General features: G+C 47.8%; 1 protein-coding gene across 1 annotated transcript in view; it reads right to left on the bottom strand.

Moving 5' to 3' along the window:
* The window catches only part of Hsd17b2 (hydroxysteroid 17-beta dehydrogenase 2), a 49017-nt gene extending 24811 nt beyond the window's left edge, over nucleotides 1-24206 (bottom strand). Inside the window, exon 1 of the mRNA XM_005345740.2 lies at nucleotides 23942-24206. Within this exon, the coding sequence (XP_005345797.1) occupies nucleotides 23942-24206 (265 nt within the window). The remainder of the gene's footprint in view (nucleotides 1-23941) is intronic.
* Between the last annotated feature and the right edge of the window lie 505 nt (nucleotides 24207-24711).

Genomic DNA, 24711 nt, shown 5'->3' with positions numbered 1-24711 from the left:
CTGCTTGCTCAGGAATTGTTCTTCGTCTTAAATTCAATCTCTCAGCTGTCTGGGGTACCCTAAATGTTTTTCCTAAAAAGTTATGTAAGAGGGAACTGTATGAGGCTCCGTTCTGTGTCAGGCTGCACCATTCTCTAACGGACCCCTTTGTCTGTGATTTTTCTTTCAGCATCTGACTTGCTACATTCTCCCCTGATTGTGCCCCCTTGAACCTTATTTGTGTTTTTTTAATTTAATTTATGATAATTTATATATATATATATATATATATATATATACATAAACAATAACAATTGAAGAAGAGGTCATGAGTTTGAGAGAGGGAGTGGCAGGGATACAGGAGGAGTTTGGTAGGGCTGGAAATTACGTGAATATAATATGAACCTAGGAATTCTCAAGTAGTATTTTTTAAGACCAAAAAATATATATATCTAGTTTCAAAGTGTGTTCATACTACTGACACATGGGAGTGCTGTAGCAGACACAAACACCAGCCTGGGTTGAACCAAGTAGTCAAGTGACCCTGGATTGGGAGTTCTTGGGGCCAGCCAGGTTGCCTGAATGAAATGTACATACCTTATGGATATGGGGCTGTGGGTAAGATGTATGCTTATACGGTCCCTTGGGAATCCGTTCCAAAGTGAAGAATTTGGAAGCTTCCCTTTTTAAATGGCCTCTCATCATGAAAACACATAAATAATAAAACCTCCTGAGTAATAGTGAGAGCAATGAGAAGCATCAGCACCTTGCTGATCCAGTATAATTTGTCCCTCTCCGGGCTCACCCTTGCCTGTGTGTCCCTGTATAACACTGTGAACTGGCAACTACTTTCCACACTACCATCATAGAAAGCAGCTCTACATAGCTCCACGTCATCCTCAGGATCATGAGTGCTAGACAAAATCCTCACAGCTAACATGTGGCTGCAGGGCTGGGCGTGGAGTGGTAGAGCACTCTGCCTAGCGTGTGTGAAATCCAGAGTTCCATCCCCAGTGCTAGAGTCGGGGAAACCACGCAAAATGGTAAAAGCCTGGTTTCTGGAACCAGAATGCTTAGATTTGAATCCCAACTATGCCACATACCTGCTGTGTTACCTATACAAGCCAATTAACCTCTCTGTGCCTTTGTTTCTTCATCTATAAAACAGAGCAACACTAGGGCTTGCATAAGAGGACAGTAAAAAAAAAATTAAATGGTTTGATATATAAAATCTGCTAGAATGGGGTCCAACATATAACAATTGCTGGCTATATTATGTGGAGAATTATTAAATAAATAGGGATATTTTTTCCAGGCTGAGCCTTCATTGGCTATTTCTAGCTTCTGGAACAACATTGATTTATGTTTTTGATTGTCAGATTGTCACAGTGAGCTGGGGTGATAATTCAGTTGGTAGATGGGTACTGTGCTTGTAAGAGGACCTGAGTTCAATCCCCAGAACCCACAGAAAAGTGCTTAGATTTACAGCCACACATGGTGACTCCCATCAGTGCTTCGAAAGACTGTGGTCAATTTGGACTAAATAGTGACTTCTAGACCAGCCTTCAATTCAGGGTGAGATCCTTCCTCAACAAACAAACAAACGGGTGTGGTTGTGCACACTTACAACCTTAACACTAGGAAGGACGAGCTAGGCAAGTCCCTGGGGCCTGATGGCCAGTTGGGCTGGCCTAACTCAGGCCAGTGAGAAACCCTAACAAAAACAACATAACAAAAAACAGAGCCAGACAGATAGATGGCTCCTCTGGTCTTTAGACAGACAGACAGGCAGACACACACACACATACAAGATTTGTCACAAAAGTTCTAACCATAGTGATGAAGCATCCAGGGACATGGCTCTGTCCCTGAAGTCCCTCTGATCCTTTTTGTTACCAGTGTCATCTGCACCCAGCAACAATGTCAAGCAGAGCCTTTGGGCAGCAGCTTCAGGGGCACCAAGACCCTTTCTGTTATGGATCTCTGGCTACAGGAAGCATGGAAGCATAGAAACTGAAGATCCCCTATGTGTCCACAAGAGGCTGTGCTCTGAATACAGTTCATTTAATTCACAAGATAGTTTTAAAAAGTTTCAAAGGCTCTGAATCAGAAAATATCATACACACACACACACACACACACACACACACACAATGTACATCAAAGATTTGCCTTAATTCATCACAGAAGGGCCAGTCTTTAGCTGGCCTGAAAAGTCCCTGTGGCTGTCCCTCAGCAGGGAGCAAAGTTCATTACTCAGAAGTGAGCACTCTTGTTTCTGAACACCGGTATTTCTCTGTAGTGTGACCTGCCCTACGCATGAGCACTTTTGAGGCCAGCTAAAGCCTTGTCTCCTTTACTAAGGACATATATTGGGAGTTGTTTATCTGGTTGCAAGCCTGTGGGAAATGGATGGGGAAAGAACTTTCCCCTCCCATTAGCTTAAGACTTAGGCAACCTGCGTGATTGCCACCTTAGTGTTGACACTGCCTGTTTCCCATAATGTAGGTTACGCGATTCTAAGATGATAGATAAACTAAGACTAAAACACTAGTGAGGCTCCCCTGAGGCCAGACTGGACTCAGCTCTCGGTATAGGAGGAGCAGATTCCAACCACCCACCTCCCTTGTTCGTAACAGAGTGGAGGATGCTAACTGCTGGGTTGACCAGATGGCTCCATGGATAAAGGCTTGTGCCTTTATCACCAAACTTGATAATCTGAATTCCATCCCTGGGACCCACAAGTTGGAAGGAGAGAACCAACCCCTACCAGCTGTCCTCTGATCTCCACACAGCACAGTGACACAACTACTCCCTGCCCATCACAAACACACCACCAACTGTAGCTTAGCCAGCACCCCTTGAAAACAGCTACAGCTTCGTGTCGACTTCGTAATAAAAAATAGATGATCCTTTTCCTGTGGCGCAATCTTTCAGAATAACTCTCCCATAACCTTTTTGTTCCTACATGAACAACTGAGATGCTGAGAGAAGGTGTAGCGATTCACTGTGCACACAGTGGGAATGGGCTAGAGTCAACACTCAAGCCCGACTGTCTCTTTCTGAGCACCCGGGCGGGGCAGGAGGAACGTGTGCAAAGTGGCACCAACAACGCCAGCTCCCTTCACAAAGAGCTGACTCTGGATTGTGTGCCCTGACATCAGTCACGTCTGCAATGTCATATTGAACCAACTCCCCATGCCTGCTTTTCAGGGAATGCGGTGGCTTTGTGCCTGCTTGTGTGTGAGGAAGCAGTTTCCAGCCCTGCCACAAAACAAGCAGCAGAAAGGGCCCAGCTGGATCCTGGTTTTTAGGCAAGGTCTCTTATAGCCCAGGCAAGTCTCAAACTATCTACATAGCTAAGCATGACCTTGAACTTTTGATCATTGTGCCTCCAACTTTTGGGTTTGCAGGCAGACACCTGTAGGCTTTGTTTTGTGCAGTGTTAGAGATGGAACCTAGGTAGGTAAACCCTCTACCGACCGACTGAACCACATCCCTTGCCTGGCTGGATTTGAACAAAGGAATGGTGCTATAGTTTGTATCTAGAATGTTCCACAATGGCTGTATTAAAGATACTCTACCTCCATGGCACTCCCATCCAGAGGTAGATGAACCTAGAGGAAGGTCTTCAGGTCATCGGGGTCATGCCCTAGAAGGGATGTATATGACACCATCCCCTTCCTTTCTTCCTTTCATGCATGCTGTGAGGCTGAAATTTTGCTCTACTGTGCACTTCCTTCTCAATGGGATACCTCACACCCAAAGCAGTGAGACTAATCTGCTATGACCGAAACTTACAAAGTATTTCTAGGTGTTCAAAAGCAAGGGGCACCAGGTTGCTTATGGACCTTAGAGTCCCAGAGTGTCCGTGTCTGTCACAAACAACATTATACTCACATACATCCCAGGTACAACCCCCTTGTATTCTAACCCATCTCCTTATTTATAGCCTCCAGGGAATGCAAACACTTTGTAAATGGTTGTTCCGCCATACTGTCTAAAGAACAGCAGCAAGAGGAAAAGCCTGAAGGAGACACAACCAATCTCTTTCCAGCGTTTTTCATCTGGAGCCAGTCCATGATAGAGGTAATCAGCTGTCCTGCAGTGTCCCTAGGGGACCTGTGAAGCAACACATAGCTAATGAGTGTGGGAATGGTCAAGTCGCCAGGAACTGAGGCCACAGCCAACAAGCCAAACGAGCTCTTTCACCCCGAGATGTCAGGGTGAGACAGGTCTTTGTTTCAAAACATGGGTTTCCAGGCAGGAAATAAAGATGCTTGCAGCCGAACCTGACTACCTGAACTCTCTCCCTGGGACTCATATGGCAGAAGGAGAAAACTGACTCTCCCAAGTTGTCCTCTGACCTCCACACACATTCTACAGCATGCATGTGCATCATAACACACACACACACACACACACACAATGTAAAACTTTCAAAAATAGATTTCATTACTTAAAAGAATTTTAGGTTTATCGGAAGATTGGGAAGGCCATGCAGGGCCCCATAAATGCCACATACAATTTCCCATCGCTAACATCTTGCTAAAAACAAGCACAAAGCAATTCATCTCAGTCATGACAGAAATTTTAAAAACAAGGACTACGCATGAATGCTCAGGACACAAATTTGGTTGGAAAGGAAAAGGCTTTCTGGAAAGGGAATCTTCAGGGATTGTGGGAAACTCAGGTCACCCTCTGTCAAAGAAAAGAGGCAGGCTGCTAGCATCTGACAGGTGTCTGGGGTGTGTTGTTCGTGAGGGTGGAAGCCCTCCCCTCCACACACGCTAATCTCGTCCACAGGGTTAAAGGGGATTTTTCCATGTACGATGTATATCAGTGTCCAGTCTGTCCTGACACCCTTAGGGAATGTGTCTTGCCATAAAGGAATACAAGACAGGCACATTTACTATACTGCCCGCATGGAGGGAGGCTAATAGGGTTTAAGGGTTTTTCTATTGCTATTTTATCACATCCAAATAGCACACAGTCTGCAGGTAAGAGGAAAACATTGTAATTTAATAAATCCCTTGCTTCCCTCATCCCCTACAACCCATGTGTGCATGTGTTGGGGGCAGGGCATGTGAGAGTAGAGACCAGAGGCCAGTGTTGTGTCTTCCTCAATCTTTCTAATCACTCTCCACCTTAATGTTTGTGACAGGGTCTCTCCCTGAACCTGGAATCCACTGACTTGGCTAGACTGGCCGTCCAGTACCCCAGGGACCCGCCTGTCTCTACCTCCCCAGCACTGGGTTCTAGGTAAGCACTACAATATCTGGTTTTCTCATGTGTGTTCTGGGGATCGAAAAGTGGGTCCCCATGCTGTTACAGCAAGCACTTGGTCAACTATGCTGGCTCTCCAGCCTCAGGGTTCCTTACTTCTTCCCTGGAGTCCTTTCTCTCCAGGATCCCAGGACATGTCACGCTGAGGCACAGTGACTCCTGGGGTGCCTCTTGGCTATAGCAGTTTCTCAGACTTTTGTCTTTCATACTCTGGATGCTTTGAAGGATAGCTATCCAGGTGTTCTGGGGAATGTTCATTTATCAGAACCATTTGATGTTTTGTTTTGTTCTTTTTTTTTTTTTCCTTGTGATTAGATTGGGACTCCGGGTTTGGGAAGAAAAGGAGGGGGGAAAAACTCACTAATATAAGATAGTCATCTCATCAAATTGTATTATAAAGGAGCCGGGGAGATGAGTTCTCCATCAAAGAGTTGGGTGTGGCGGTACATGCGGATAATCCCAACATGGGGGGTGGGCAGGCTCCCTGGCCAGCCTGTCTAGCCTTCCTAGGCCATTGAGAGGCCCTGTCTCAAAAGCTGAGGTAAATAGTCCCTGAGGAATAGCAGCAGAGGACCTCTGCTGTCCACACGCGTGCATGCTTAGGCATGTGCACCCGCGCACACGCATCCTGCCCACACAAACTGTAGCATTAATGTGATTGTGAGCACTGATTAACCTTTTTATGTATGTACTGTGTTCATGTCCATGCACATGCATATACACATGAGTTAGCCTGTGTGTGCCTGTGTGGAAGGCTGAGGTAGATCCCGGGCCTCTTCCTCTGCATTCTCCACCTTACTTTTTGAGACAGGGTCTCTCACTGAACCTGAAACTTGCTATTTTGGTTACAGTGGCTGGCTACTGATCTCCCATGATCCCCCTGTGTCCATCCCGACTCCTAACTCTGGGCTGTAGCTGCTCAGCACCATGCCCAAGTGTGTGCTGGGGATTTAAACTTAGTTCTTTGTGTTTATGAAGCAAGCACTTTGCCCACTAGGCTGTCTTCTCAGCCCCTATTGGTTGAATCTTGGTGGCCAGAATGAAGCAATTTGCGCCAGGGCTTCCCTGCACCGTTGAGAAGGGACCTCTGGTTGCACCAAAGCGCCAGGGCACCTTCTTCACAGTGTCCCCAAAAATGAGTTAGCAGTGGGAATGAGGCCGCTGGTGGGGGGGTGTCCCACAAAAGAACCGATGATAAACTCCAGGGCCCTCAGATGTGTTGTTCATTGAAAGCTTGCTGTGAGCTTTCTCCGCTGCCCCCCACCCAACCTCGCCTATGTTCTCTTAGCAGTTTTGAGGGCCATTCTCACAGCAAGGCTGGATGTTTCTGGATGATGGGATTACCAGAGGGATGCAACAACCCCTGGATAAACTGGTTCTGCAAGGCCAGGATGTGGACACAGAAGGAAAAGATACTTCGAAGCTGTTTTGTCGTTGAGTCTGCCAGAACCTTCCATTGTACTAAAGCTGCCCTATTCAAATTTGCATAACCTGGCTCCTCTGATCCAAGCCCAATGAGAGTGAGGACCTTGCTGTAGAATCCAGCTTTCCGGGACCCTGCTCAATATACCCCAGGAACCCTGTATTCTGTTGAATGATTACCCGGCTCCCAGAGCCAATCCCCACTTCAGACAGGAGAACTCAGTCTTGCTTCTAAAGCCCAGGAGTGAGCAAACCCTTGTTTGATGGCTCATCCTCAGGAAGTTCTCAATGGATAAGATCAAGAGGCGGTGTCAGAGCAATCATTGCTACACCTATACCTGAGCTTCCCTTGACCTCTGCTCAGAGATATTTATTCACCCATGTCTGTTGAGCCCTGCATGCCAGATAGCATGCTAGATACCGGGATTGTACAAGTCAGGAAGGTGTAACCTCTACAAGTTTTCATTGTCTCCATCTGCAATAAAAATAATACCATTCATCGGGTGGCTTGAACAACAGAAACCGATTCTTGCATAGTTCCAGAAAACAGAAGTCTTTGTCAAGGGTGCCAATAGGGCTAAGTTTTGATGTGAGATCTCTTCCTAACATGGAGAGGACAATCTCAAATGGAAGGAGGGAACAGAGAAAAAGAGAGACAGAGACAGAGACAATGTCTGTCTTCTTAAAAGGGGCACTAATATGCCTTCCTTTTGAGAGTGGCAGCAAGCAAAGATAGGATCACCATGAAGGCCTCAGGCATACTTTGTGAGTAAAAGGGGGGGGGGCACTTCTTGCCTTCCCCGAAGTGCCAAACACCACCTGTGTACCAAATGTGCATCTTTGCACCCAACCATGTGGTGGCCAAGTCCCGCTTCCCGTGTTTGGTGTCGAAGCTGAAGAAGACGTCATCGGGGGAGATAGTGCACCGTGCACAGGTGTTTGAGAAGCCACCCCTGGGTGAAGAACTTAGGCATCTGACTGTACCCTGACTTCTGTGGTGACACACATATGTACCGAGAGCATCAGGTACCTGACCACCTCTGATGCCATGCTACTGAGACATGGGTGCCCAGCACCATGCCCATCCACATTCCTGCAGATCATGAGGGTGGAAGAGACTTGAAGAGGCTAAGTGCTGCTGGCCAGCTGTCAAACAGCTCCGTGACTCCAAGTTCAAGTTCCTGTTGTGCGGCACCAACTCCGCCACCAAGAGACCCAACTGAGTAAAACTCCAGAGGGTCAGAAAAGGAGGGGGCACTAATACCATCATGGGGCCTCACCACGATCTCATCTAAAGTTAATCCCCTCCCAGAACTCTGTCTTCATGGGTCATCTAACTGGTTCTCGGGCTTCAGCAGGGAATTTCCAAGCGTTGGGATCACAGGGGTGTTCCCCCACTCCTGCCTGCTGTTGTGGCTTGAACACGAAGTGTCTCCCATTTGCTGATGAGGCTGAACACTTGATTGCCAACTAGTGGCACTGTTTTAGGATGCAGACTTGCTGGGGAGAAGGGGTCAGCAGGGGTGGGTTCTGAGATATTAAGAGTCTGGCTCTCCTTCCTGTCTTCCTGATGAGGGATACAGGGTGACCGGCTGACTGTAGCTTCTCCTGCTGTGCCATCTTCTCTTGCTGATCCATTCTTCTTCATTGTCGATCTCTGTTCAGCTTCATTCATGGTGATAAAAAATGATTAATATCTTCTGTCATTGATATCTCCTGTCATTAATATTGTCTGTCACTAATATCTTCTGCAAATTACACAAGATGTAGTCAGCTTTCACCTGTTTGGATCCCAGCGTCCTCCAGTTCTTCCCAGCCTTGAATATTTAAGGTTCTGGCTCTTTCCCATGAAGTACAAGTCCCTCTTATCTTGGCCTCGTTATGGCCCAGACTTTGCAAGTTCCCTGCATTGACTTCAGTGCCTTCCACACAGCCAAAGCCTGTGTGTCTAAGAGAAGAATTTCTTAGAAAGCAAGTTAGATTAATGAGTGAAACCTGATTCGGCACAGTAAAAATTGGAAGCCGAGGTGGCGGTCCACTGCCCTGGCAACAGCAAGACACGTATGCAGTCAAGGAATACCAAGAGAACCAACCTTCCCTGAAGCACACAGGGTGATGGTTGTTTGGGCTGCTCTGCTGGTGAGAGTCTTTGTAGTAAATAGAATCAAATTGGATGAATTGAGGGAAGTGTAATGAAGAACACAGGAGGATAGAGACAGGAGAAGAAGGAAGAGATGGAGGAGAAGAGAGGAGAGGAGGAAGAGGGAGGAAGAAGAGGAGGAGAAGGAGGGGCAGTAAGACGCAGGAGGAGTCAGGGTGTGACACCTTTGGCAGAGTGCTTGCCTCCCATGAGATGAAGCTTTAGGTTTGACCTCCAGCATGGTGTAATCCAGGTGTGTTAATACGCAGTTATAATCCAAACGCTTGAGAGGCTGAGGTTAAGGCATCAGCAGTTTGATTATCTTCAACTCCATAGCAAGTTTGAGGCCAGTCTGGGCTACATGAGACCTGCCTCAGTAGCAACAGCAAAGGCAGGAGAGGTCAAAGGACAGCAGACCCTTTTGGGGAAGTACGTGCAGTCAGGCAGGTTCTCTTCTAAACCCTGTAGCTGCCACAGGAGGAATCCAGAGAAGTTACAGTATGACCCCCAGGGAAGAGACCTTTTAAGATGATGGAGTGGAGAAGTAAATACTCTTAGTTTCTTGGTCCTCCTTGTTTATGGTCTCCAGCCAAATGTTCCCCATGTGCCCAGTTGGCAGAGGCCAATCTCAAATATAGAGAGAATGAGAGAGATGACAGGGATGCAGAATGCAGAATGGTTTGTGCCCATAGCCAACACATCTCCCAGAATCTGCCCCTTAACCCAGGAACACACACACTTTCTGGTAACAGAACCCTGTTATTTCCTGGAGGGAGGTGCTACAAGCCTAACCACAACTTTCAATATCTCACAATATGACCTTATGTGGAAACAGATCATTGCTGACATGATGAGAGGAGAGGAGGGTTTATTGGGTTTACACTTCTAGATCACAGTTCTTCACTGAGGGAAATCTTTATGTGAAAGAGTGGGTCCTTAGTCTAATATGCCTGGTGTCTCTATAAGGAAAAAAAATACAGGGTCTGAAGATGTGTCTCAGTTGGTAGGTCCCTTGTCTGGCAGTCACAAAGCCCTGGGTTTCATTCTCAATACCAAATAAATCGTGTGGTGGCAGGCTCCTGCAACCCTAGCACTCAGAGGGGTAGACAGGAGGATGGAAAAATTCAAGGTCATTCTTGGCCACAGAGCACATTCAAGGCCTAGCCCTAGCCTAGTCAACATGAAACCTTGTCTCCATAAAAGGAAAAGGGAAATAGAAAGCTGGACTTAGAGCTGTGGGGAAGATGGCGTGGGCTGGGGGTCGGGGAGCAGAGGTAGAGACTAAGCAGCAGCAGATGTAAGGAAGAGGTCATGAGGGCTAGCCGAAACTGGCCAATGGAAGATGCTTTCAGCCTGTAGCCTTCGGAGGGCATGCGGCCCTGCCAGTAACTTAACTTCTGGTTTCCTGCCTCCGGGACTCTGAGACTTCCTGTTGTCTTAAGCCAGCTCTTTGGGGTACAGGTTGAGCAGTTCCCGTCTCAAAGGAAGAGAATCCAAATTACTCCAACCTCCAAAATGACATGAACATCAAGTCACAAGTGGAAAACACCAGAGATGACTTCATGAGACAGGTGGCAGCCTGGACCCGGGCATACAATGCCTCGTTGTATCAAACTGCCTTCAGGCCATGTGTATGGTGTGTCTAGCAGATAGGAAAAATAGATGAATTCCTTATTTTGACTTCGGTCCCACCCCAAAGATATCTCATTGTGTATATGCAAATATTCTGAAATCGCCTTTTGGTCAGGGAAACCATTGTACACCGTATTACAGAATCAGCCCTAGGGGATGAGTAGATCTTAACCTTCCTACCACATGGAATCCTGGTGGACTACAAAGTCCATGAAAGCTAAGGAGGTGTGGTGATTTTCGAGGCATTATGAACTTGAAGAGTAAAAATGAGAGAGAAAATGAGGGCCTCAATTCAGTCCCCAGCTCTGCCACTTACTGGCCAAGAGGGAGTTGGATGAACCCATCTGGGGAGGAAGCATGTCTGAGGCACAGGGTTCCTTGGCTGGGTTTCGGAAGACGTAGAAGAACTCAAAGGAGATGGAGGACACCCGGGAGAGTTATACCCTGAGCAAGTTGGAAACCCCTGGTCGCTCTTCTTACTTTCGCCCCTCATCAGAATGTTAGATTCTTGAAGTTCTCTTTCTCCTGTCCCAAGGAGGGAGGTTACTCTCCATATGCAATTCCCTGTATCTAAGAGGTGGGCAGATGGAAAATTCACTAAAGTTACCATTTGTGCAAAGCTGCTGTAGAAGAAGACAACAGCCAGCCAGAAAGATGCTGCCCTGGCTTCCCAGTGTTCCGCAAGAATCCCAAGTGTCCACGTGGGAGAACCTAAATCAACGTGACCTCTCCAGACCCAGGCTCCTCACAGGGGGAATTGACGCTGGTCTCTGTTCCCAGGACCAGTCCTGTGAGAATTACCTCACCTGACAGCTGCACGAATATGACTCGATCCCTGCTTATGGTGCACCAAGGGCATTTCCTGAGGATCTGTTCTAAGCGTGGCCCTGTGTGTACACAGCACCGAGGGGACAGTGTGAGCCTGCCCCTGGCACTGGCAAGCCAAGGCGAAGAGCCGAAGGAGGCTCAACCAAACCACCTGAGGTCTGGGAGCCAGCAGAAAAGATTAAGCAGCTAGGCACACTCTCAAGGGCACCATCTCCACACTGCCGATCAATGGAGACTCCACACTGTTATTTAAGTGGTGCCAGGCCACATCCCTGGTGTAGGTGGCAGAACTACGAAACTGGAACTCTGTGACTCCAAAGTACTTGCTCTTTGTGCTGTAGTAGGACACCATTATCACCTGGGAAATGTACCTGACCACTCCGATGCCTCTGGGTGCCAGGTCAGTGTTAACTCGGTGCCCAGTTCCGAGTACCCACTGTGTGTCAGGAAGTGTCTTAATTAGCGTTTCCAGCCAGCTTGACACAGTCTCGAAGCATTTCCCTGAACAGCCTCTGGTGAGCAATTGTCCTCATCAGATGGGGCGGCGAGCATGTCTGTTGGGGATTGTCTTGCCGGTTAAATGACGTAAGGGCACCCAGCCCATTGTGAGCAGCGTCGGTCCCTGAGCAGGGGGTTCTGAGCTCAGCTGAATGGAAGCCTGAGTGAACCAGAAGGTCAACAAGGAACGATCCTCCATGGTTTCTGCTTCGAGTTGCTGTCTTGAATTCCTGCCTTGACTCTCCTCCAGGATGGATGGTGATGACCTCAGCGACTGTGACCTGAAGTTTAATGCAAATAAACCCTTTCCTCCCCCACATTTCTTTTGTTTTTACCATAGCAACAGAAATGTTTTACCACAGCAACCGAAATGAAACTAGAACAGGAGGTGTGTTCAACGTTGTCCTTAGAGGGCAGAATGAAGGAGTCACGGCAGTCATGTGGCGTGGGCCACTGGCACTCCCATGCCGTCCATTATGTTATTTCAAAGTCGAGCAAAGTCCTGCATCCGTAATCAACAGGGTGTGGATGAAAAGAGAGAAAACAAGAGGCTTGACACCTGGAGCTCAAAGGATGCTTGTTCAAGGAGGTGACCCGTAAGCCATTAGGTCTCCACTGGCACTAATTTGAAACCACTGTGCATCGTCTGGAGACTCTTTGACAGTCTCCACCAGGAAGGAGGGTGCTACTGTGTCCCCAGAGAACCCAAGGGAAGGATACTGTGAGCAACGCCCAGAACGAAGCATTTTCCAGCTCAAGAGGTCTACACTGCCAAGGTTGAGAAACCCTGATTCTGAAGAAGATAGGCAGGTAGGGAAGTCAGTGCTCTAAGGGATGAGGAAACACTGGAGGTGAAAGGGGCAGCACACACTGGCTTTAGTGCCAGAGCCTCAAGACACAGCGCGGTTGCCCTCGGCAAAGACAAACCCCAATGAAAGACACGAAGGAAAGGCAAGGTAAGGGGGGCTTCTGATCGTGGACACTTCTTGACAGAAGACATTGTTGGTGCTCTACACCCGACCTGTGAAAGAGGCCCCTATGGGATTCTAAAGACCAGCAGGGAACATGGGGGAAGGACAGACTAAACCAAAAGCAGTGAAGGTAGACAGCAAAAATGACCCCAGATGCATTCCGGGGAGTGATGGTTACAACCCCGGCATGAACCACAACAGGGACTGATGGTAACTGGGTGGCAAGGCCCACTCTGTAGGGAGCCCTAATCAAAAGCCGATTGAGGGAATGTCTTAGTTTCTTTCCCTGTTGCTCTTTGTGGCCATTTGAATTAAAAACATCCCTCATAGGCTCTGGTCTTTGAATATTTGGTCCCCAGTTGGTGGTGCTATCTGGGGAAGGTTTGGGAAGTTATGCCCTTGCTGGAGGAAGTGTGTCATGGTCAGCAAGTTTTGCGAGTTCAAAGCCTCCCCCTCCTGCCTGTCTGCACTTGGCTTCCTGCTTGCCCTTGAGGTGCCCTTGAGGTGTGAGTGCTCAGCTTCTTGCTCCAGCCCCCACACCTGCCACTCGCTGCTAAACCTCCCCACCAGGATGGACTCTAACCTTCTGGAACTGTAAGTCCAAATAAACTCTTTTAGAAGTTGCTTTCAGTCGGGACATTTTATTATAGCAACAGAAAAGCCACAAAAGACCTCAGCCAAAGCAAGCTAGAGGAGAAAGAGTTGACCTTGGCTCTAGATTCCAGCGCATGGTCTATGGTGAGGATGTTAAGGCAGCAGGAGCTTGAAGCCTCTGGTCATAATACATCCACAGACACGAAACAGGAAGTAATGAATGTGCCCAAGCGCTCAGTTTGAGTTCTCCTTTTAATACAGTCCAAGATGACCTGCCAAGATAATCTCCCGGAGGCCCATCTGCCAGGTGATTCTAGATTTATGAAGGTGACAGTTAACACTAGCCATGAGAGGGAGGACTTCAAGACCTCAGCCTCACAGATAAAGAGCTGGACCTATCCAGTAAAATTGGAGGTGTGTGGTGTTATGGAGAGGCGTGGCTCATCCGGGACTTTAAGCACCTCTGAGTTCTCAGTGCAAATCTAATGTTCTCTTTAATTCCTACCAGGGTTTTGAAGAAAAAAAAAAACAGTAATGTTCAGACACACACCTGACCAGGTAAGCTAGATTTCTAAGAGTGGGTACCCAAGCACAAGAAAACTTAAACACCAACCTTCGCGCAGTGAGTCTAACACAGTGGTCCTCAGCCTTCCCAATGCTTTGACCCTTTAAAACCCAACCATAAAGTTATTCTGTTGTTACCTTACGACTGCAATGTTGCTACTGTTACGAGTCATAATGTAAATATCTGATACACAGGGTATCTGACATGCCACCCACAGAGGGGTTGTAACCCACAGGCTGAGAACCTCTGGGCTAACACTGGGTAAGGTTCCACATCCAACCGGCTTGAGCTGTTGATGACCTCAATATGCCCAGGGGCCCCCCTCATGGGCAGAGATGCTCGTCTCTGTGTAATTCCAGAGGAGGCATTCCTGTTTCCTAGCTATATAATTCTGTGTCCTGCTTCAGCTCTTGGCTAAATTCCGTCCAAACAACAAACTGCTCAGTCTTGTGTGTTCTGGTGTCACCTGAGGTCCAGACCATCCATTCTCAGATTCTCAAACGGTCTTGTTTGTAGCAATGCTAATCTCCACAGTGAAGCCTCATGGCTTCAACCTGCCTTCCATCTGTGATTTTTCTTTTTCTTTCTTTCTTTCTTTCTTTCTTTCTTTCTTTCTTTCTTTCTTTCTTTCTTCCTTCCTTCCTTCCTTTCTTTCTTTCTTTCTTTTCTTCCTTCCTTTCCCTTTCTCCCTTCCTCTTTTCCCTTTTTTCTACAGAATCTCACTCGGTAGCCCAGACTGCCTTGAACTACCCTAATTCAGGTTGACCTCAGACCACAAGCAATTCTCCTGCCTCATCCTCTGGGATGATGGGCATGGGCCACCACACTCAACTTGTGAACTTGCTTTCCAAACCTCCCAGTACCCTGCGCCATAGAGCACTCAAAGCCGAAGCTGCCCAGAGTCGGTTCTTTGAGGTTAGTTGGGTACCATTTTCCTTGTTACGTTTGGGTACCTATCACAGCATTGCTTTATTCCTGGCTCCTCGGGATCCCACAATCCGTGTGTGTGCCGTGGTTCCTGAGACAAGGCTCACAGATTGTAGGTCAAAACTTCTCAACCTCAGAGCTGTTGATAACAGTGTCACATTGTTCCTTATCATGGGGACCACTCCTAGCCTTTGTCAGAGGTTCCGGCAGTGGTCCAGCCTTATTACTAGCTGTGGCAGGTCCCCTAGTTTCTCAGTTCTAATCGCACATTACCAAATATTCCCTTGGGAAGCAAATGTCCCCCAAGTTCATAGCAGGTGTTCGATAGGAACGATAAGGACAAGCCAGTACTCTGAGAATGTTGAAATAGGTGGAGAGCGAGCAGACCAGGAATGCCCTAGCTGTCCTTGACAGGAAGAACATGATAAGAGCAAGAGGCTACCTCTCTTAGCCCAGAAAATAGCTGGTGCTTCTGTTCTCTCTTTCTCTCTGTCTCTCAGCACCTTACCATCCTTTGTCTAGTCTGATTTCCTACGATAGTGTTCTCTGAGCACATGTGGCGGGGCCAGGCTCTGTCCCAAGCCATGTGGGACACGCTACTTCACTTCGTTCTCCTGATAGCTCATAACCAGGAATGAGTGAAGACACATTCCGTAAACACACTGCCCTTCTGAGCCATAGCTTTGTACTGTGAGGCGAACAGGACGAAGGCCGAGAAGTACACCTGCCTCGTCTTCTTCCACTTCATCTGCAGTCTCAGTCCTTTCGCCATACTTGGGTCCTTCCCCTGGGGTCCAAATCACCACCTCCAAAATGTCTCCCTTTCCCCAGATGTCTTCTTCTCAGCCTGGTCCCTAGAGAGAATTGGCCATCTTGTTCCTTTCTTCTTCCTGGGGCATTCTCAGCGCGTCACTGTCGTCCAGTACGCGTTGGCCTCACCCTGGGCCTTCTTGCCGTGGGCTTCGCTGGAGCAGGCCTCTCTGGTGAGTGCTCTAGATGTAAGGATGGGAACCAGAGGCCTCCCTCGGCCCATTCATTCTCTCCTGCACGTGGGCTGTGGTCCACAACTCTGCTCATTCGGGAGCTTTCAAGTGGACCAGGGCTTAAAAAGAAAACAGCCAGAGGTAGACACAGCACCAAGCCAGGGATCTAAACCCTGGACGTGTGAGAAAAGCATCTTCAAGTAAAATATCTAAGAGCTGAAGAAACAAGTGAGCTTCAGAGAGAGCTTGTTGTCCAAGGAATGGCCGGTATGTGGAAGAACGAAGGATCAGGGCAGCAGTGAATGGAGCTAACATGGAAGCAGCGTTAATGAGTGTGGCCCAGTCAAGTCCCATTGCCCGCATCCTCCTTGGCCAAGGGCTCAATTGGGCTGCAGAAGCACAGAAAGGGGGTAGGGTGCTATTACTGTATAAATCACCTGATCTGTACTCGTTGGCAGTGTGTGTTCTTAACTGCTTAATCTGTAGAAAAGAAAGCAACCCTAGTTCCTACAAGAGCAAAAGTAACTCAGACAGGTGAAGCCGATTGCTTAAGAGCCCACAGGGAGTGAGCAATCTCCATGAACTTGTGGGTCTTACCAGTCGAGACTTAGATGTGTGGGGAGGGAGAGGGGAGCTATGCCTGCCATTGTTCCCCTGTATGTTTACAGTCAAACCTCACTGGGTCATTCTTACACAAGTCCTCCCCCATCAGCTTTCGGAACCTAAAGTGGGGCAGAAACCCTCCTTCCCTGCTTGTTATGTGCGCTGCGATGTGGAGGACATCGATGGTTGTGACACTCCAATCTGCCCCCTGGCTCCTCCCTTTCCTGCCTGTGGGAAGTGGACATGGTGAGTTGACAGAAAGAACTGAACAGGAGTGACTTGCCTGGTGCAAAATTCTTCTTTTTCTCCAGCGGAGAGCTGGAAAGGTAACAATGAAGAAACAATAGGGGCTGTGGAGGAAACTCGAGATCACAGAGGGTCATGTAGAAGCACTCCTCTCTGACTGATGACCTCCTAGTTGACCAGGCTACGCCCCACCCTATGAGCAAACCCTGTGACTTTTCCAACCCTGCTTTCTCTGGGCATGGCAATGCCACACGCCATAGAGAAGTCCTCCAGGGCTCCCTCCCATGAACAGGGCTCACATCTCTATCCACCGCCCTGCTTTTAGACTCACTCAAGCAGAAAGAAAGGCTATGAATGGATCCCACCAAACAGAACAGCAGCATCCTGGGTGTGGAGATTGATTGATGGAAACTACACATTGATCCTAGGTAGTTTTGTCTCATTTTTTTTTATGGTTCATAACAAGAGGGCACGTACTTAGAATTCTGAATTGACATTTCAAAGGAATGGGCTAGAGGAGACAAAGGAACAGAATGGAGAAGATTCTGGAAACTGTAGAGAGTTGATATAAAGGAATAGAAAGACTTCCTGCAAAGAAATGTTGCTGCTAGGACCTTGGGTTTAGAGGGTGGTCATAGAGGCGTAATTAGGTCATGCGACCTCCAAAGACACAACATCGCATTCACGGAGCTGAAGTTTGACCAGGCCACGCATTGAGGACACAGCCTGATAAGTCTTTGCTCTGTGGTAGAGAATCCAGGAAAATTAGAGGACAAAGGACAGAGCCAACAAGGTGACCTCAGAGGAAGTTGGAAGAACCTCAAAGAGTCAAGGGGCAGAGGAGTAGGAAACACACAAAAATGCAGGGTGCGGGTCGGCAGAAGCCACCGCTCCTGGACGGGGAGGGAATATGATTGGCAGAGCTAGAGCAGAAATGGAACTCAGGTAATTAGGAAAGCCCCATCAACCATGCAGGGCATCTTCAGAGCCTGGTGGGGGACACAGGAGCTGCTATCCCTATCACAACCCAGCTAAGTAAGAGCACGCTTATGACCAAGCCCACACCAAGTCTCGTCTGGAACAGACCAACAATGAAGTCACCACGGAACAATGGGCCTCCAAGAGCTAGGCTGTGTCACACTGCCCTTTCTGTGCAGGTGACCCCAGCAAAAAGAGTCGGTGTATAAGTACCTAAGCAAGTGTTCAAACTGGGCAATACTTTCCCAAAAGGGAGGAGGACATTTCTCCAGTGTGGGGCCATTCATTCACATTCTTCCTTCATTGTTGTGTTGGGTCTAATGGGCTCAACCTAGAAGGGACCTTCATCCCGCCTTCATGCAGCTTTCAATGAACAAGGCAGGCTTGGCTCTGAGACCATTTCTCACTCCCATTTAAAAAACAGAAGTACCTACAATGCCTAATCAAGTGCAGGCTTGGGGTGTGGCTTAGGGGTAGAGGTCTTCTCTAGCATGATGTCCTGGGTCCAATTCTCAGTACCGCACACACCAGAGAACTTAGAAAGCTCTGAGCATAGACCTTTATTCTCTCTTTAGTTTGTGTTTCACCCTTTAATAATCTATTTTTAAATTCAAAAGATCCCAAATTCCAAGATGACAGACACCAAGAGTGTTCAACTTTTAGGACCTCCACTGGACTGTCTAGTAAGTCCTAGAAGATGCCACCAAGCTTTGAACCCTTCATTTGGAGCATAAAATAAAGTTATTTACTTAAAATAAATCTACGTCTCCTCCTGGATCCATCTTGTGTTGTACCAAGTTTGGAAATTTTCAATTCGAAAATATACCTAATACAACAAGCTTTCTGGAGAGCCAGCTGTATACGTGGACTCCTTAGCCAAGCAATTTAGAATACTCTAGAAAGCCACTTTGCCTTTGTCAAGCCTCCCCCAGCTTCCCTCCCCCGCCCCATAGGGGGCCCATCTCATAGCCACCGTCTGGTGCAGCCACATCCATCCACTGCACGTTAAACCCTCCCGCTTTCACAGATACCGAATCAGCAGGGGACAGTCACGGTGGGTAAGAAAGGCATGTCTGGCTGCTGAGAGCCTTGAAGGTGAAAAATCAAAGTTGTCTGTGCTTCTGCCACCAAGGCCAGAGAATCTGAGCTGACACACCCTCATATCAGGAGTCATGGTGGTGCGGTGCCTGGGTCCCCAGCCCAAGTAGGTCTGAGGTCAAGGATTAGGAGGAGGGCAGATTGTATGTATGCCTTTCTAAGTCTTCTGCCCCATTGCTCCTGGAAAACATATGCTTCACACCACATTCTCAGTAAATATTTATTGAAAGGCTGGAGAGATGCTCAGGAATTAAGAGCACTGGCTGCTCTTCCTGAGGACCTCAGTCTGGATCCCAGCACCAGGTCAGTGTGTTCACAACGGTTTATAACTCCCATTCTGGAGAATCTGATGCCCTCTTCTGCCTTCTGTCGGAAACCTGCATAGATGTGGCGTGCACATACACACACACACACACACACACACACACACACACACACACACACTCATTGATTAGATAAATGACTGCTCCTCTCAGTCCAAATGGCATCCTTTCCTTTTGCTTTGCTGGTTTTTCCCATTTTTCTTCTTCCTGGCCACTCCCCTCCAGCCTACTTCTGCCCGGCCTTATACTCAAGTCCATCACTCTCCCTGACCCCCATTACCTCCACCTGGGAGAGTCTGCTGCATGTGGCTAAGGAATATTTCCAGTCAACAGCGGAAGAGTGGAAATTCAAAAGCTGCTAATGGAGGCCCAAAGACACATGGGTCAAAACAGGCTAGTGACGTACATTCCTGCAACTCTTGATCATTTGTGTGTGCACACGGGTTCGTGGTACAACTCCACCCCAAGTCTGAGGGCCACCTCTAGGGTCTTAGAGTCACCACTAGTGACCACTGCAGCCGGAAGTGCTCAGAAGCTAAGTGGTAAGGGCCAGTACTACCTTGTCTAATGACTCTCAGCATGGTGACGTCAAATACTACAGTGCCCTGACATCCTGTCTAGGCAGCTCCGTGTTGTGACTCACATCTGTCCAGGGTGACCAAGAGGAAGTGACCCTCAGAGGACTCATCATCTGACCTGACACCTTTGCTTTGTTTTTTTTTTTTTTTGAAACCTTCCTAAATCTTGCCTCAGGGTTGCCCTCTCAGAATCCCATCCTCAAGGGAAGCAGATGCCGAACCCAGCCATAAGCCGGATTCACATGTTTTTCCATCTTTTGGTGCTTGAGAGGTGTTTTGCAATCATACTGACCTTCTCTTCGTTAATTTTATAGCCATTTAAAAACTCAAATGACCCTTATCGTTTCAGGGTACCTTAGAGACAAAACACATTCAAACATTCTAGGCATGCTTAATATAACCAGAATACCTCAGAGGCAAAGTAGCTTTGACCATCATGGCGAAATGAAGGACTTGAAGAGGGAGAAGACATTCTTCAAAGTTGCATTTGTCATTGTCTCTCACTTAAACCATAACTGAGAAGAAGCTAAGTTCTATTTAGTGTTACCTCTCCATAAAGAGCTACAGTTTATCCTTTCTTTTCCTGTTTTTAGCACTGGGAATTGAAGCTTGGGCCTCAGCTATATTCCCAGCTCTTCTCAACTTTTTTATTTTGAGGTAAGCTTTGTTAAACTTATAATCCCCCTGCCTCAGCATCCCAAATAGTTGGGATTACACGCCTGCACCACCAGACACAACTTCTTTTACATTTTTGTTGATTTGAGATAGCATCTTAGGTAGCTGTCCTCATATTTGTTACCTATCCAAGGATGACCTTGAACTCCCTTGCTAAGATTATAGGCTGCTCCCACCGTGTCTTGACTCTCCTTTAAATATTTTTTATGCCTTGAAAAGTCTGACATCGTGAAAAGCAGCTGTGTGCATTGCTCCAACCATTTGCAAAACCCTTTACAATTTCTCTCCTTCCTTCATATGTACAGGACTATTTTCCAAAATCCTTTCCCGTCAATCTGTTACCATAGTTTTCCCGCCAGCTCCAGCCCGACCTGAGGAGCATGCAGCGTGATCCAGACATTCAGCTCACTCGCATCTTCCTGTAGCCTGAGCAGTTTCCCGCGTGGTGACACTCCTCTTGGGACTGTCACCTTTCATGACTGTATATTGTTACACTCGAAGGAGGGACCGTAGATTTTGGCTGCTTTGGAAATGTGACTCTCTTAACTCATATGGCGCTGAGAGTGTGGTTTGGATTGCTGGCTGCTCAGTTTTGTTTGGTTTCTACAGCTAGGGATTAATCTTAAGGCCTCTGGATGCTAGGCCAGCACTCAACCACTGAGCTGCATCCTCACCTCTCAGGTTATTTCTTTCCAAATTGTATTTTTCTTATTTTTAATTACGTGTAAGTATGAGGGTATGTGTATGTGTGCCTTCAGGGGACTGCAGAACTCAGAAGAAGACGTCACACGTGCCCTGAAGCTGGGGTTACAGGCAGTTGTAAGGCACGTCATACGGGATCCAGCGCAGGTCCCCTGCAGGAAGTCTTGTTCTAAACCACTGAGTCATCTCTGCAGCCACTCCCACCCCTGCCCCTGCCCCGTCACATCACTCCTTGAAGAGCACTTTCAAATAATGGAATAAAGCCTGGGACTTCCCACATCCTGTCCCTTTCCTTCCTCTAGTCCACCCCTACTAAACTCCAAGGCTGCCTGGAACAGCGATTTTAACCCAGGGAATCTTCTTGTTGGTTTTTTGGTTTGTTTGTTTGTTTGTTTGTTTGTTTGTAGGTTGTTTGGAGCCAGGGAGATGGTTCAGCAAGTAAAGGTGCTTGTCAACAAGCCCAAAAACCTGAGTTCAAACCCTTGAACCTATGTGGTGGAAGGAGATAGCTGACTCCCAAAGCTGCTTGCACTGTGGTACACGTACACACACACACACTAGCGCGCGCGCACGCGCGTAATTTTAAAAATTAGGACTGCAGAGATGGTTCAAAAGTTAGAGTACTTGATGCTCTGCCAGAGGACTGGAGATCAGTTCCCACAACCCACATCAGGTCACAACCACACACAACTCCAGCCTCAGGGGATCTGACAAGCCCTCTGGTGTCCTAGGGCAACTACACTCAAGCACACATACCCCCAACATGCACATATAGTTTGCTGAGTCAAACTCGTTTTAACTTTGTCCATTTTATTTTGAAGCTTCTGGGTAATTTTTTTTTGGGGGGGGGGTTGCTTGTTTTTGGTTGTTGCTACGGTTTTGGTTTGGTTTTTTTGCTCATTTGGTTTCATTCGTGGTGCTGGGGATTGAACTCTGACCTTAGCACAAGCAAGGCAAGTTCCTCTACCCCTGAACTCCAACCCCGGGCCCAAATGTTTCCGTTTAGTAAAGATCTTGAACCTATCCAAGAACAGTACCAAACGTGTGCATCCATTGTGCAAATGACAGAAAATGACATTTTCATGCCTCTCAAATGTCCTTAGCACTGCTCTAAACATCCCAAAGAACTTCTTAGGAGTTCGTCATGGAGCTCTGCTGCTCACTTAATTTACTGTTGAGAGGACCAATGGGAATAGATTTCTGTCTTCTTCTCTACCTTGGATTTTGTGGTAAGGCCCTCTCCTAGGTCATCCCCAGAAGGGTTAAACCCTGAATTGATCTCCCAGAGTGTCTGTACTTCCAGGAGATCTTTTGACTGGCAGGATGCCGTAACTATTTTTGCTGAGGCTGGGGATAACTCGGTGGGTAAAGGACTTGTCTAAGCATGAGAACCTGAGTTCAGATCTCTAGCACCCCTGTAAAAAGCTGGTCATAGTAGGAAATGCCGTCATCCACCCATGGAGGGAGCCAAAGGCGAGAGGATCTCTGGGGCTTGCTTGCAAATCAGTCTAGCTAACCGGTAAGACAGAGAGAAACGACAAAGACACCCAAGATCAACCTCTGATCGTCCCAGAGAGACAGAGTCAGGCAGGCAGAGACAGAAACATCTCCAGTGTACTTAAAAGGTTCTTGTATTCTTTCTTTCATGCAACTGGGAAATACAACAGTTACGTTTGACCTAGAATGATTCCGGGAAGCATTGGGTGGTTGCTGCTATACAAACTCAAACCATGATTCCCTGTGCTGCTTCTCCCCAGCCATCAGCCATCTGAAATTCAAGTGAGGCCCAGGACTGAAGCTGCATGCTTCCAGGTGACACCAGTTAGCCACCAGGTGACTATCTCACTGATTGACAGCATTGTTTGCTTTTAAACTCTCGGGCGGGAGTGCATCTCCTGCACCCCCACATCCCAGCAAGAACCGAACTGTGCTCAGGTGAAGACAGAATTTTGCTACTGGGTTTAAGGTAAAAGGTAAAAACAGAAAAAGAGATGGGACGTTAGAGCCTGTGTCTCAGTGAATCGCCAGACCTGTGGTTTTCTCCGAACCACACCCAGGGGCCACAGCTGGAGGTGATGATCACCTCACGCAGGATTGACCACCTCCTCACAAGATTCCTCTACTAATAACCTTTCCTCTTCTTTTTCAGGCCTTCCTGGGTTAGGATGACTTTGGGGAAATCTAATTACAGCCCTTTCCAAGCTCCAACTTCACCACCCAACAAACCCGTTTTACAACTCAAAGGAATCTAATTTGGCCTCACGCTTACTTTGGAATAACATACCAAACAAGCAAAAAGCTGGCAGCTCAACTAATGAGCCTAGATTTGGGCATACACTGCCAACTCGGTCTAATTAAGAATCACCAGCACGCTAACGACACTTGGAGGGGAAAGTTTCGATCAGGACACGGGGTTCACGATTCATGAGAGCGGCGGTGCAAAGCACAGCGGTGTCCCGAGAGACATTTAGCACCGTGCGGAAGCCAGCCCAGCCACCTTCCTTCCACGCGTAGGGAGGTGAGCCGTCCTGGAGCCGGGATGAATTGAAGGTTCCAAATATTCAGAACCCAATCCCAGCTAAGCCTGAAGAAGTCTGCCCTGTCCTGGTACAGCGACACACATGAAATGATGCCATTTTTACTTATTAATATTATTTCTAGGAGATGAACAGACTCATTGTATAATAGATGCCCCTGACCAACTGTCAACTTCTGTTTTACTACCAGTTTCTCCCAAGACATTTCCAAATAAAAGGACACTAAAATAAAAAATAAAGCGCAGTGAAAACCACTTGGGTGTGAGCTGTCACTCACTCTAAGTGTTTGACATTCTGCCAAATCTAACAACATCCCACCGAGGCAGTGTGTTGGGTCCTGCTCCAAGTGACAATCACAGCAACGCCAACCACTCACCTGTCACCAGCACGGCCTTTTGATCCACAGGTAACAATTCTTGATCGGTTGACCACGTACCCAGGAAGAAGCAGGACAGCGACAAGAGGAACAGGCTGCAGAGGAGGGACAGGTGGAGCAGACAAGCACCTCCCCAGAGGGCAGCAAGGCACAGCACCTGGCTGCGCCGCTGCCCCGGGCTCTTGGCTCTGCAGAGAAGCATGCCCCCCAGCACTGCAGTGGCAGCCAAGGAGAGCCATGCTGACTCAGAGAAAAACAGGCTCATTCTCCAACGGCCTTCGGCCTTCGTTTGCTCTGGGCCACTGAGGAGTGTGTGTGTGTGCAAAAGCTAGCTGGAGGCAGCCCGGCTTATATGGAGGGAGAGGCGCGAGGGGAGGGGGGGCAACAGCCCCCGCACCTTTTGCGTGAAACGTGTTAAATGTGGTGATAGGGAAAGCTACTCCCAGGAGGTCATCTAAGCTGTCAGCTGTGATATAAATACCAGACCCACCCCACCCGCTCATTCCCCTAACGCACTCAACACTGCACAATCGCTCAGAAGCAAACACACACATTTAAGGCTTTTAGGACCTTCCCACCTGAGAGATGATTATTCGGGTAATGATTGACAGAATTGGAATTACAAGCAGGTAATCTCCTTTGGATGTGCCTTCCCCTGTGTTTATTGAGTCCTTCTGCTAACTCCTAGTGTGTGTGTGTGTGTGTGTGTGTGTTTATATCCAGGTAATCAATGAAGCTTAGAAAGTGTAGTCTAATAAGATAGCATGTCT

Source organism: Microtus ochrogaster, chromosome 4 (assembly GCF_000317375.1).
Source record: "Microtus ochrogaster isolate Prairie Vole_2 chromosome 4, MicOch1.0, whole genome shotgun sequence".
Taxonomy (NCBI): domain Eukaryota; kingdom Metazoa; phylum Chordata; class Mammalia; order Rodentia; family Cricetidae; genus Microtus; species Microtus ochrogaster.
The sequence above is the reverse complement of the archived record's forward strand: the minus strand, read 5'-3'. Positions and strand labels throughout refer to the sequence as shown.